General features: G+C 59.5%; 1 protein-coding gene across 5 annotated transcripts in view; it reads left to right on the top strand.

Moving 5' to 3' along the window:
- The window catches only part of LLGL2 (LLGL scribble cell polarity complex component 2), a 30,680-nt gene extending 19,436 nt beyond the window's left edge, over nt 1–11,244 (top strand). Inside the window, exons 4-26 of one of the 5 annotated variants that reach the window (XM_036269640.1) lie at nt 405–486; nt 746–861; nt 1,274–1,432; nt 3,196–3,358; nt 3,500–3,632; nt 3,960–4,014; nt 4,601–4,755; nt 5,862–6,079; nt 6,158–6,225; nt 6,361–6,514; nt 6,600–6,704; nt 6,886–7,178; nt 7,280–7,430; nt 7,784–7,934; nt 8,330–8,446; nt 8,566–8,732; nt 9,147–9,411; nt 9,650–9,803; nt 10,097–10,125; nt 10,321–10,368; nt 10,539–10,581; nt 10,692–10,730; nt 10,983–11,244. In XM_036269640.1, the coding sequence (XP_036125533.1) occupies nt 405–486; nt 746–861; nt 1,274–1,432; nt 3,196–3,358; nt 3,500–3,632; nt 3,960–4,014; nt 4,601–4,755; nt 5,862–6,079; nt 6,158–6,225; nt 6,361–6,514; nt 6,600–6,704; nt 6,886–7,178; nt 7,280–7,430; nt 7,784–7,934; nt 8,330–8,446; nt 8,566–8,732; nt 9,147–9,411; nt 9,650–9,803; nt 10,097–10,125; nt 10,321–10,368; nt 10,539–10,581; nt 10,692–10,730; nt 10,983–11,019 (2,902 nt within the window). In that variant the 3' untranslated portion in view covers nt 11,020–11,244. Of the gene's footprint in view, nt 1–404; nt 487–745; nt 862–1,273; nt 1,433–3,195; nt 3,359–3,499; nt 3,633–3,959; nt 4,015–4,600; nt 4,756–5,861; nt 6,080–6,157; nt 6,226–6,360; nt 6,515–6,599; nt 6,705–6,885; nt 7,179–7,279; nt 7,431–7,783; nt 7,935–8,329; nt 8,447–8,565; nt 8,733–9,146; nt 9,412–9,649; nt 9,804–10,096; nt 10,126–10,320; nt 10,369–10,538; nt 10,582–10,691; nt 10,731–10,943 lie in introns of all 5 variants that reach the window. The other 4 variants (XM_036269639.1, XM_036269641.1, XM_036269642.1 and 1 more) reach the window with 4 other exon arrangements.
- The last annotated feature ends 2,407 nt before the right edge of the window (nt 11,245–13,651 follow it).

Here is a 13,651-nt window from a genome sequence, read left to right as displayed (position 1 = left end):
CTTCATGGTCACAGCAGTTGGAGTTGGCCCACAATTTGTCCTGTGTCTTCTCACTGGTGCCACCAAGCGGGAGCAGCTCAGGTTGCAGGGTGGGAGTGGGGTGGGGGGCTGAGGAGGCGCTGAGCAGCCTAACAGTTGCCCAGGTTTCACCCTTACACAGAGTCAGTCCCACCCGCCTGGCTGGGAAGGCTCTACCTGGTCGGCTGCTCCCGCCCTCAAGGGTCAGGTCACTGGCCAAGGCCCTTGGGCCAGGGACACTGTCTCATCCCCACCCCAGGGCTGGGTCCTGCCGTCTGGGGAGAGGGCGAACCACGGGGTGTTTGCACTCCTGGCCACGGGCCCAGCACTCTGCAGGCCGGGGCGGCCTCCTGCCTCTGGGGTTTTTCCTGAGCCTGCTCCTCCAGCTACGGGGCGCCGGGCGTGGAGTTCATGGGGCTGCACCGGGAGAACAACGCCGTGGTGCAGATCTGCTTCCTGTCCGGCCAGGTGAGGGGCCCTCCCTGCCCTCCTGCTCACCTCTTCCAGGGGGGCATGTGGAGAGGCGAGCGTTTGGTGGCCCAGGGTTTGGTGCTGATGGGAGGACCTGGGACCACCGCCATTTCCAGCTGTGGCTCACGGCACCCTAAGAGTAGCCGGGGCCTTTGGGTTGGGCTCTCTGAGGCCACCTGGTGTATGAAGGCCACGGTGAACGCTGGCGCTCCCTGCTGGATGAGCCAGCGCGCTCCTGCCCCCATTCCCTTCCTAGTGCCAGCTGGTCACCTTGCTGGATGACAACAGCCTGCACCTGTGGAGCCTGAAGGTCAAAGGTGGGGTGTCAGAGCTACAGGAGGATGAGAGTTTCACACTGCGGGGCCCCCCAGGGTAAGGATTTGTCCCCTTGCTCTCCCAGCCCTCCTGACCCATGCACCCAGCACCAGGGTGGGATCACCCTTTGAAGGTCCTGTGGAGCCCTTGGCGGTCCTAGCAGGTGTTTGAGCCAACGCACCTCCACCCGCAGGTGCTCTGGGTGGAGTGGGCGGGGCTGCACAGGGACTCCGAAGGGTTCTTCTGCCTCCTAGGCCAAGCCCTGCCATCTGTCTCCTGTCTTGGCAGAATGTAACCAATATCTTGGTCCTTGCCCGAGACTCTGGACTCTATGGAAGGACCGCACAGGCCTGCTACCCTAGGAATGGCCTTTCTTGGGGTGGTGAGGGCAGCCAGGAGCCGGGGAGCCTATCCATGGGGACTCCCCTGCCCGGCAGCAGACAGCTCACAGAAAGCCGTTCCCCTGCAGGGCTGCCCCCAGTGCCACGCAGATCACCGTGGTCCTGCCACATTCCTCCGGCAAGATGCTCTACCTGGGCACCGAGAGTGGCAACGTGTTCGTGGTGCAGGTCCCGGGCTTTCACACACTGGAGGACCGGACCATCAGCTCGGACGCCGTGCTGCAGCGGTGAGCCCACAGACCCTTGTGCTTAAGAACACGTGTCCTTGCCCTGGCCAGTTTGGCTCAGCGGTTAGAGCGTCGGCCCACAGACCAGAGAGTCCCAGGTTCGGTTCCCGCTAAGGGCGCGTACCTTGGTTGCAGTTTGTCCCCGGCCCCGGTTGGGGTCGTGTGGGTGGTAACCAGCCGATGTGTCTCTCTCACATCGATGTTTCTCTCTCTGTCTTCCTCTCTCTCTCCCACTCTATTTGAAGATAAATACAAAAATGTCCTCAGGTGAGGATTAACAAAAAAAAAAAATTAAAGAACACGTGTCCTTGAGTTGGGCACAGCCTTCTCCCTTTGGTCCTGGTAATGTGTCAGGAGCTATTATTTCTCTCCTGGGAAGTCTATGGGGATGGGAGGGGAGACAGCTCCCCACCTGTCTCCCAAATTGAGAATCTCACCCAATAGTATGTTAGTTCCGTAGCACTCAAAGGGGTCTTGCAGGTAACTTGTCACCTCCTTTAAAGATAAGGAAAATGAGGCTCAAAGTGACTGTGTAATGTCACTCTCAGCATTCTTTGCACTGATACCATATATTTCAAAACCCCCAGGGGCTCTGCAGGGGGGCGGTCGGGGCACACACTGCCCTGTGGCAGCGGTGGTAGCTTCTGCTGGTGCTGGTGCTGTGACATCGGCCTAGGTTTCCATTTGCACACAGGCTCCATGGCCCCAAACCCTGATGGCCACACCCCGTAGTGGCTGCAGACCGTGTCGGAGGCTTTGCCCCTCAGCAGTGTCTGCAGTAGAGGAGTCAGATCAGGTCTGGGTCAAAGGGGGAGGGCGAAGCGGGCCGCGTAGACGGTTCTGCAGCTCCGAGGACAGGGACTGCTGGTACTCTTGAGAGGAACAGCCGGAGGGTGGGCGCGGGCGGCGAGTGGCACCAGCCCGGCCGCACGGCTTCCTTGTGATATTCCTTCTCTGTGTTTTCCAAGATGGTGTCATTCCCACATTGCTTACCTTCAGTTGAACAACATTTTATTATTTAAATTGTATAAGTAATCGATTGTTTATAGAATCCTTCAAAAATGGAAACGTTACAGATACGGTTGAAGTCCCTTTGACCTCCACTCCCAATCTGGAGGCCGGTGCTAGCAGTGCATGGTGTACAGTGTGGGTATGTGGGACGTACATCAACACAGAGGCCTTGGTTTCGTTTGGAGCACAGAATGGCCTGGGGTCCAGGCTGTGTTCATTTCCTCTTCCCCATCCTCAGTGTGGGCTGTGGGTCCCCTGCCTGCCACCTCGTGTTCTTGTGTGGGCTGCAGCACCTCCAGACTTCACATCAGCCCAGAGGAGGAGGAAAGGAAGAGGGTCAAGGCTTAAGGCCAGGCCAACTAATATAAACCTTTGTTTTGTGGTTCTTAACGTATTTTTGTGAAATCCCACCTTCTTACAGAAATACGCTAGGTATGAATGTGCAGTTTAATGGCTACAAAGGAAGCCTCCTACAGCCCCCCCGGAGCCCCTCAGGCCCCTCCCAGCACGTCGGCTTTCCTGGAAGTCGCTTCCTCGCCCTTCCTTCTAGCTGTGCCCCTGCGTTTCCGTCCTGGTGGGGGGTACAGCGTCCCTGTCCTGTTCTCCGCGTTGCTTCCCTCTGCCCTCGACGGCGTGTCTGGCGGTGTTCGCAGGCTGGCACACCCGGTGCCTGCTGCCACGTGGAATGCGTGCTCCCAGCCGTGCCCTGTGGGTGCACCTGGGTGTGGGCTCACAGTGCTCCCCTCGCCCAGGTTGCCAGAGGAGGCCCGCCAGCGGCGCGTGTTTGAGATGGTGGAGGCTCTGCAGGAACACCCCCGAGACCCCAACCAGGTCCTCATCGGCTACAGCCGGGGCCTCATCGTCATCTGGGACCTGCGGGGCAGCCGTGTGCTCTGCCACTTCCTCAGCAGCCAGGTGGGCGGTGCCGGGACGGTGACACAAGCCACGGGCTCCCAGACCCCATGATCACACGTAGCCTCTGTGCCAAGGTGTGGGTGGGGTGATGGGAACGTCACCCTGATCCCAGCCTGCGCTCTCTCCCTTTCCTCCCCGAAGCAACTGGACAGTGCCTGCTGGCAGCGGGATGGCGGCCTGGTTGTCAGCTGCCATTCAGATGGCAGCTACTGCCAGTGGCCTGTGTCTCCCGACACCCAGCACCTGGAGCCCTTGCGCAGCTGCATGCCTTATGGTCAGTGCTCCGCCTGCCTGTGGGGCCTGGCCCTGCCCTGTCCCCTGGGACTGCCCTCCCCGTGCAGAACAATGTCCTCTCTGTTCCCGGCCGGTCTTTCCTGCATTCAGGTTCAGGTGTAGGCGCCCAGCTCACAGAAGTAAAACCTGGGGCCCAGAGAGGTGACGGCTCTGTCCAAAGCCAGCCAGTGGGTTTTCTGATGCCCGTCCTGGTTTCTCAGGGCAGGACTCCCGAGCACAGGCCCACTGGGTGTGGAGTGAGGCGTCTGCGCGTGCAGACCCCATGCTCCGGGGGGAGGCCCGTTCCAGCTAGTGCCTTCTCTTGTAGGTCCCTTTCCCTGCAAAGCTATTACCAAAATCTTCTGGCTGACCACCAAGCAGGGGTAGGTACCGGCGCTCTGTCCTTTGCCCTTTCCAGAGTCCCTGGAGGGCTGGAAGGCCTCGCAGGCCTCTGCAGGAGGGGAGGGGAGCATGGGGGGGCTGTGCCTTGGGGTCCCATGTTGAGGTCTCAGACTCCAGGGAAGGGAGAGAGTCCATTCATACCTCATGGCCAATTCCTGAAAAACATTCGTTCTTTCCCTCTGCCTTCCTGGAGAGATGATTCAGACCAGCAGGTTTCAAACCGTTTTAGCAGCAGACGATTTCTTCAGACAGAATCATACAAGGAGACCCGACGTATAAGCTGAAAGGGGGCAGCTCTGGCTGATGCAGGAGTGGCTGCCGACTCAGAACCTGGCGCCTGCGTAGCCCCGCCTCACTCCCAAGTTCCCTGGGCTGTTGCAGTCAGGAAAAGATGGGGGTCTGCCCCACCCCCTCCTGGGGACCTTGAATGGTCACACCCTGAGCTCAGCCTCCCTCCCAGCCCCCACACAGAGGCCAGTCGGGGGAGTCCAAGCTGCCAGCCCAGCCTGTTGGCTGTCTGGGGTTGAGGGAGCCCCAGCCCAGCCCCCTGCTCTTCTGTGCCTGTAGGTTGCCCTTCACCATCTTCCAGGGTGGCATGCCTCGGGCCAGCTATGGGGACCGCCACTGCATCTCGGTGGTCCACAATGGCCAGCAGACAGCCTTCGATTTCACTTCCCGGGTCATCGACTTCACTGTTCTCTCTGAGGTGGACCCGGCAGCAGGTAGGCGAGTTTCGGTGGTGTGGAGGGCCAGCCCTGGGAGGTGTAGGGATGCCAGCCTGTCCGTAAATAAAGGGAGGGGCCTGCACAGACGTTCCTAACCCTACCACTCCCTAAGTCCCCGCTGTACCCCTTCTTGGTGCCACTCGGCAGGCAGTCCCTTTCTCCCCCTCTCTGTTGGTCTGTGGCTCCATCCTTGCTGACCACGCTCCCTTTGCCCTTCCCTGGCTCAAGTGGGGTTTGTCCAAAGCAGGCAGATCTATACTGTTGAGGAGAGGGGGTCCTGGTGTACACATGGTGAAGACCTCATAGGGTACGGCAGGTGTGCAGTTAGGGGCCAGCTCTGAGTCAGCCTCATAAATTGAGTGACAGGCAAAGGGCTGGTGTTGAAACCTGGAGAGGAGGCCTGGCAGGAGATCTCCAGGAGGGCGGGCCTTCCCTCCACATGACTCTGACATGACAAGGCCTGAGGCCTCCAGGTGATGGGTGGGGCGGGACCCCTCGCACCTGACACAGGGTGTTGGGAGCAGGGTCCAGTTTTTTTGTCCATTCTTTTGGATTCTCTACATAAATGATCATGACATCTGTGAACCAAGATAGTTTTATTTCTTCCATCCCAATCTATATACCTTGCGTTTCCTTTTCTTATCTTATTGCATTAGCTAGTACTTGAAAAGGAGCCTCGTTCCTGATCTTAGTGGGAAAGGTTCGAGTTTCTCACTATTATGATGTTAGCTGCAGCTTTTTCATAGATATGTTTTGTCAAGTTGAAGTTCCCCTCTATTCCTAGTTTACTGAGAGTTTTTATCACAAATGAATGGGTTTGGATTTTATCAAATACTTTTTCTGCATATGATCATGTGGTTTTTCTTCTCTGGCCTTTTGCATTAGTTGGTTTTCGAATGTTGAAGCAGCCTTGCACAGCTGGGATAAATCCCACTTGCTCGTAGCGTATGTTTCTTTTTATACATTGTTAGACTTATAGCTTGGTTTTAAAATGCAGATTCCCTGGCTCCAACCCTAGAGTGTCAGATTCCACCGGGCTGGACTGGGGCAAACTGCCTCCTACTGGCTCCTGGAGCCCCTGACCCTTGGCCTGTCCCCCCCAGCCTTTGATGACCCCTATGCCCTGGTGGTGCTGGCCGAGGAGGAGCTAGTGGTGATTGATCTGCAGACGGCTGGTTGGCCACCGGTGCAGCCTCCCTACCTGGCCTCCCTGCACTGCTCCGCCATTACCTGTTCCCATCATGTCTCCAACATCCCCCTGAAGCTGTGGGAGAGGATCATCGCTGCCGGCAGCTGGCAGAACACATACTTCTCCAGCATGGTAGGTCCAGCGCTGGCGCTCGCCCAGCCCCGCCTTGGAGCCAAGCTCCCCCACGGACTGCTCGTTCTCCTACTCTAGGAATGGCCTATTGACGGTGGCACCAGCCTGGCTCCAACCCCGCCGCAGAGAGACCTGCTGCTCACCGGGTAGGTGGTTTATGGTGCTCTCCTCCCGTGTGGTAGGACATACAGGGTGGGAGCAGAGCCCAGGGGGGTGCGTGCCAGTCCCCGGCACTCCTGGCCCAGCACCCTTCTCACACCAGAGGCGGGCTCTGCCCACAGGCATGAGGACGGCACAGTGCGGTTCTGGGACGCCTCAGGTGTGTGCTTGCGGCTGCTCTATAAACTCAGCACGGTCCATGTGTTCCTCACTGACACAGACCCCAATGAGAACCTCACTGCCCAGGCCGAGGACGAGTGGCCCCCACTCCGCAAGGTGAGCTCAGGAGCCTGGGAACCGGGAGGGCGGGGACAGGCTGGGTCCAGTGCTCATGGCCACTCGGCTTCCTCTCCCATGTCAGGTGGGCTCCTTCGATCCCTACAGTGACGATCCCCGGCTGGGCATCCAGAAGATCTTTCTCTGCAAATACAGCGGCTTCCTGGCTGTGGCAGGCACAGCGGGGCAGGTACAGGCTGGGCCGGGGTTGGGGAGTGGGGGAGGAGTGATCAGGTGACTGGGTAGTTTCCGAGTCCATGAGCTTCCTCCTCGGGACTGGGGGACACCAGGGACAGGAACCGGCCCCTCCGAGTGCCCACTGCTGTCCCTTGGTGCTGGGGTCGGCTCAGTCCCTCTGCCATCCCATCCAGGTGCTGGTGCTGGAGCTGAATGACGAGGAGGCGGAGCACTCCGTGGAGCAGGTGGAGGCGGACCTGCTGCAGGACCAGGAGGGCTACCGCTGGAAGGGGCATGAGCGCCTGTGCGCCCGCCCAGGACCTGTGCACTTCGAGCCCGGCTTCCAGCCCTTCGTGTTGGTGCAGTGCCAGCCCCCAGCTGTGGTCACGTCCTTGGCTCTGCACTCGGAGTGGCGGCTCGTGGCCTTTGGCACCAGCCACGGCTTTGGTCTCTTTGACCACCAGCAGCGGCGGCAGGTCTTTGTCAAGTGAGCAGGCTGCCCATGGTGGCGGGGGCCTGGGTTTGGGATCGGTGCCTGGTGAGGACCCTCAGGCCCCGGCAGCGCTGACGGCCTGATGCTCCCCCCAGGTGCACACTGCATCCCAACGACCAGCTGGCCTTAGAGGGCCCGCTGTCCCGCGTGAAGTCCCTAAAGAAGTCCCTGCGCCAGTCCTTCCGCCGGATACGTCGCAGCCGGGTGTCCAGCCGGAAGCGGCGGCCAGCGGGGCACCCGGGAGAGGTGAGGCCACCCAGGCAGAGCTGGGAGCAGCCAGCAGCCAGTCGGACTACCCCTCCCTTCTGTTTGCTGTGCTGCCAGCACAGGCCCTGGGCACACCACATAGGTTTACATCCTGCCCCACTGCCCACCAGTTGTGAGGCCTCAGGTATGGCACACGGCTTCTCTGTGCCTCAGCGTCCCCCACTGTAAAAGGCAGTGACTGTAGCACCTCAGGGTCAAGTCCTCACATGTTACCAGGCAGGGAGTGGCGTGAGCTGTGGCCTGTCTCTCCCTAGAATGTGTGGTGTTGAGCAGTAGATGCCTCCAGGGAGGGGAGGCCAGAGCTCACCCCAGGCTGGTCCAACCCACTGCAGGTGCAGGAGCAGAGCACACGGGCCGAGCGGACGGGCCTGCAGAGCGTGGAGCTGGCGCCCGTGCAACGGAAGATCGAGGCCCGCACGGCGGAGGACTCCTTCACGGGCTTCGTGCGGACCCTCTACTTCGCTGACACCTACCTGAGGGACAGTGAGTGGGAGCCTGGGGTGGGAGGGGCCCAGGTGCGTGCCCCCTGGCATGAGGACATGCAGGGGTTTCCCTTTGTGAGTGGGGGTAGATCAGGACCTGCCTCTGTCCCTCCCCTGCCTGGGCCTGTGGGTCAGTTTGTCCTGGTTTCATATCCAGGCTCCACCACTCTCTGGGAGATGGACCTTGGAACGTCACTTAACCTTTTTGGGTCTCAGTTTCTCCCCCTGTAAAATGGGGGGATGTCTTCCTCCTAGAACGGCTGTGAGATTTGGGACATGCTGCGTGCCTGCTGACACTCCGGTACTGAGTGTGACAAGGCCAGGCCGTAAACCTAGGTCCCGGGCTCCACCTGACCTCCAGACCCAAGGTTAGATATAGCCCTTTGTCTCCCGCAGGCTCCCGCCACTGCCCCTCTCTGTGGGCTGGCACCAATGGGGGTACGGTCTACGCCTTCGCCCTGCGTGTGCCCCCTGCTGAGCGGAGAATGGATGAGCCTGTGCGGGCGGAGCAGGGTGAGTGCTGAGCAGGGGGAGAGCAGAGGACGCTTGTCTACCTTGGCTGGGATGGGGTGGCACCCCCAGCCTCAACCTGCACCCTCCTACCAGCCCATCGCCTGCTTCCTTCCCCGCAGCCAAGGAGATCCAGCTGATGCACCGAGCGCCCGTGGTGGGCATCCTGGTGCTGGACGGACACAGTGTGCCCCTACCCGAGCCCCTGGAAGTTGCACATGACCTGTCAAAAAGCCCAGACATGCAGGGAAGCCACCAGCTGCTTGTTGTGTCAGAGGAGCAGTTCAAGGTGCTACACAGGTGGAGGGTTCCGGGGAATCCCTGGGACATCCAGGGGGCTCCTACCTTGGGCACAATGACAATGGCTGGGACTCAAAGTGGTATGTGCAGTTGGTGTGTAAGGGGCTGCAGAGGCGCAGGACGGGGGGGTCTTGGTGTGGAGTCCCTGGGCCCAGGCTCAGCGCTGGGGACACTGAAGCAGGGCCTGTCTGTGGGAGGGACAGAAAACGCAGACGTGGAAAGAAGTGGCCCCGGCATCCTTACGGTCCAGGTGCAGGAGCTACGTGTCCTCGTGCTGAGGGCGTGCTGAGGCTGAGCAGGCTTTGCTGGGAAGTGTGGCATCCCGCGGATGTGGGGAAGTGATAAGTCCTTGCTTGCAAACTAGGGTCTGGCCACGGGTGCGACCGCTGCCCTGTGCCCCTAGGTGTTCACACTGCCCAAGGTGAGTGCCAAGCTGAAGCTGAAGCTGACTGCCCTGGAGGGCTCGAGGGTACGGCGGGTCAGCGTGGCCCACTTCAGCAGCTGTCGAGCCGAGGACTACGGGGAGCATCACCTGGCCGTCCTCACCAACCTGGGCGATATCCAGGTGGTTTCCCTGCCCCTGCTCAAGCCCCAGGTGCGTTACAGCTGCATCCGCCGGGAGGACGTCAGCGGCATCGCCTCCTGCGTCTTCACCAAGCACGGCCAAGGTGAGCAGGTGGTGGCTCGTCCCACCTCTGTGAGCGGGGCTGGGTGTGGGGCTCCCGCGGTGCTGAGGGGCTGCTGGGAAGGCGGCCGGGGTGGTGTGGCTGGCCAAGGCCAGGCTCCTCAGGCAGAGCACCTTGAGGGAAGCTCTGACCCGTTCCCTGGGTGGAAACCCCGCTGTTGGCAGCCACAGGCCCTAAGAGACCAGGCTGGCCTCACCTACCAGGCTTCCCCACCACCCAGGTTTCTACCTGATTTCACCCTCGGAGTTCGAGCGCTTCTCTCTATCCACCAAATGGCTGGTGGAGCCCCGGTGTCTGGTGGATTCAGCAGAAACCAAGAACCACAGCCGTCCCCGAAACGGATCAGGCCCTGAGAAGGCCTTGGGCCGAGCCAGGTGGGTAAAAGGGCAGGTGGCCTCTGCCCGCGCCCCCCCCCCCCCAGGTGCCCACTGGGAGCTGGCCGCATCCCCCTCCCCTGTGAGCTCAGCCGTCCTCCTGGCTCTGGCCGTTTGTCCCCCTTCATATGCCCCCCCTCCCATGTGAGCTGCCACACGGGACGGGGCTTGGCCTACCTCCCAGGCTCAGGGCAGGCCAGGGCAGTTGACCTCATTCTTCATGGGACCAGGGCTTTTCAAGCCAGACAGAGAGCCTAGTGACCCCGATCCTTCCTCTCTCTCTCCCTGCACAGGAACTCAGAGAGCCAGAGTGATGGAGAAGGTAAGACAGGCCTCCGTGGGGCCAGGGGAGTGGGGGGCAGAGGCGTGAGCACACCTGGGCCAGCCAGGGCCCAGACTTGGGGATGGAAGGAGGAAAGGGGATCCCAGCTGAGCAGGTGGTGTGTGGTGTTCAAGCTGGGGGTAGAGCAGCATCCCCTCCAGTTCTGAGCTCTCCTGACCTGACCTCTGCTTCCAGAGAGGAGGCCCGGCCCCGTGATGGAGCATGCTCTGCTCAATGATGAGAGTGAGTTGGGGTGGGGGCTGGGGACTGGCAGGAGGGATGTCCCGGGGGGAGGTTTGGAAGGCCAGGGTGGAACTGAGGGCCATTTCCCTGAGGGGCGCAGACCCACGCAGCACCCCATCGCAGTGGGGAGAGGCCCAGCCCTGCTGGCCTCACCAGGCCTCTGTTCCCAGGGGTTCTGAAGGAGATCCAGAGCACGCTGGAGGGAGACCGAGGGTGAGTCACTGCTCAGGCTCAGGGCGGGCCCCAGGAGAGCTCAGAACGAGGGTCTTCGTCTGGCCACCCCAGATCCCCATGGAGTGACTGCCCTGTCTTTGCTCACGCAGGAGCTATGGTGACTGGCGTTCTCAGCAAGTGGCCATGAGGTACAGCCTCAGCTGTGGGGCGGTGGGGCCCTGAGCACTGCTGCGGGGCGGGGGCGGCCAGGAGGGCATGCTCCTGGGGAGGGATAGGAGGAAGAGCCCCTCCTCCCCAAGACCCTAGGGACCAAGGGTCCCTCCCAGCCCCGACAGTCCTCGTCGTCCTGGAAAACTCGCGTCTGGGCTCAGGGTGCGTGACTGAGGCCCCGTCCTGCCCAGGATGCACCTGAGCTGCTGTCACTCCACCTCCTTCCGCAGCCGAGTGAGCGGACCACGCGTCCAGGCCGCGCGGTGAACACACTACTGAGGGCTCTTCCTTGGGCACTGGCCCAGCTGGAGAGGCCCACGCACCGGGCCCGGCTGTGGGCTGGGAGCTCCCTCAGCTTCCACTCTGCTGCTGCTCCTGGTCTCAGGAGAGGAGGGACCCTGGGCCCTGGGGCCGCCCTCCCAGGCCTTGTCTGTCTCGGTCCTTTTGTCTAAGTTGCACAGTTTTTATCACCCCCCTCCCCCCGCTTTTTGTAGTGGGCTGGGTTTTAAATTATAAATTTTAACTGCCTCTGGGTAAAAAAGTTTTTAATAAACACCTTATTACCTCTTCACTGGTCCACTGGCTTGAATTTTGTAATGGTGCGGAAATTTTCCACGTAAAATGGACACAATCTTCAGCTGGTTCTTTGCCTTTGCCCCCCGGGTTTGTCCCCGGACCAGGCTGGCGCTCAGGGGCATCTGCTGCTTAAGCCGTTTGAGTCAGAGCAAACTGGACCTGGCTGGCTGAGCACTTCTGTGCATCTGTCTGACTGCATCCCTGGATCAGGGCAGCGGGAGTCCCCTTACTGTCGGAAGGGAAGACCCCCACAGTGTCTCAGACCTGCTGGCTCCTCCACACTTCAGGGAAGGACTGAGGTGCTGCCGAGGGCGGGGCAGTGCCCCCAGTGAGGGGCTGGCGCAGACGGCTGTCAGCATCCTCATGTACCAGAGCTGTGATTTGACTTGGGCTGTATCTTTGCCCTCCTGTCTTTGTTAAGCACCAACTATGTGCCAGGTGTTTGGTGAAGCGGGCTAGGGAGACCATTCTTCCCAGAGGACGAGAGGACAGCGGCATGTGAGGGGCTGGTCTGCTGCTGTGGGAGCCAGTGGAGGGCTGGGCGTGGCTGACAGGAAGCGAGAAGATGAGACCGGCAAGCCGCCTCGTGAGCGAGGGCACTGTCGTGTGCACAGGAGCCCGCCCCAGCCTCGGAAGGGAAGGGGCCTGTCGGAAGGACACCGAGCAGCTCACAGAGCAAAGGATGGATGCAGCGTGGGAGCATCCTACCCACCCACTCTGCAGCCAAGCATGTCCAGCTCAACAGTCTGGATTTTGGCCCTGGCGGGTTTGGCTCAGCGGTTAGAGCATCGGCCTGCGGTCCAGAGAGACCCGGGTTCGGTTCCCACTAAGAGCGTGTACCTCGGCTGCAGTTTGTCCCTGACCCTGGTTGGGTCATGCAGGTGGCAGCCACTCGATGTGTCCCTTTCACATCAATGTTTCTGTCTCTCTCTCTTCCTCTCTCTCCCTCCCACTCTATCTGAACAAAAAATGGAAAAATGTCCTCGGATGAGGATAAAAAAAAAAGTCTGGATTTTGGAACTTGGGCCATTTGAACATCCCTTGTTTCTCCTTAGAAGGGGGTGAGGGTTTACTGAGATGGGAGCCACAGAACCACGAGGACTGGAAGGAAGTTCCCCAAAGGGAGGAGGAACGCTGTCCCTGAAAGAACTAGAAAAGGAAAGAGAGGATGCTGAGCAGATTTTTTTAAAAAGTCACAGTCTGGCCGGTGTGGCTCAGTGACTGAGTGTCGAACCACGCAGCAAGAGGTCGTCAGTTCGATTCCTGGTCAGGACACATGCCCAGGTTCTGGGCCCAATCCCCAGTGGGGGGCATGCAGGAGGCGGCCAATCAATGTTCTCTCTCATCGATGTTTCTATCGCTCTCTCCCTCTCACTTCCTCTCTCTCTAAAATCAATAATGGAAAAAAAATTTTTTTTTAAAGTCACAGGCCCTGGCCAGGTTGGCTCAGCAGTTGAGCGTTGGCCTGCAGACCAGAGAGTCCCAGGTTTGGTTCCCGCAATGGGCACGTACCGCCAAAAAATATATATAATAATAAAATAAAATTTAAAAAGTCACAGACGGGAGTGAGTGCCGCAGACCCTAGGTTAGGTCTGGACTGTATTCTGAGGCAAGGGAAACCTCTGAAGGGCTTTAAGGAAGTTTCAGGATGACTAGAAGACCTCTGTGTTTGATCCCGGTAAGTCCCACTGGTGTGATCACTCACCTGCTCTGCCTGTTTTCTTCTGGATAATGGGATGATAATAGTATTCCCTCAGGGTCTGCTGTGAGGTTCATGTGAGCCCAGGAGGGTAACCTGGTTGGCTCTTTGGTCCTCAGTCTATAGGTCAGAGGATCACGCACCAAAAGTGGGTGCCAAGACCTGGCCAGTTTGGCTCAGCAGTTGGAGTGTCGGCCCGTGGACTGAAGGGTCATGGGTTCGGTTCCTGTCAAGGGCACGTACCTCAATTGCAGTTCAGTCCCCTGCCCTGGTCGGGGTCCTGTGGGGGGCACCCAATCGATGTGTCTCTCTCACATCAATGTTTCTCTCTCTCCTTCCCACTCTATCTGAAGATAAATCGAAAAGTATCCTCGGGTGAGGATTAAATAAATAAATAAATGAAGTGGGTGCCAAGAAGGGAGTGGGCAGACCCACCTGGAGAGCTGGACAGCAACCCTGATGAGCCTCTGGAGAATTGTATGTTGTTTTGTTTTTTTTATCCTCACCCGAGGATATTTTTCCATTTTTTGTACAGATAGAGTGGGAGGGAGAGAGAGGAAGAGAGAGAGAGAGAGAAACATCGATGTGAAAGGGACACATCGAGTGGCTGCCACCCGCACGACC

This window comes from Molossus molossus, unplaced genomic scaffold, assembly GCF_014108415.1.
Source record: "Molossus molossus isolate mMolMol1 unplaced genomic scaffold, mMolMol1.p scaffold_m16_p_19, whole genome shotgun sequence".
NCBI classification, from domain to species: Eukaryota; Metazoa; Chordata; class Mammalia; order Chiroptera; family Molossidae; genus Molossus; species Molossus molossus.
Note: the sequence above shows the minus strand (reverse complement) of the source record. Positions and strands in the feature narration are given on the sequence as shown.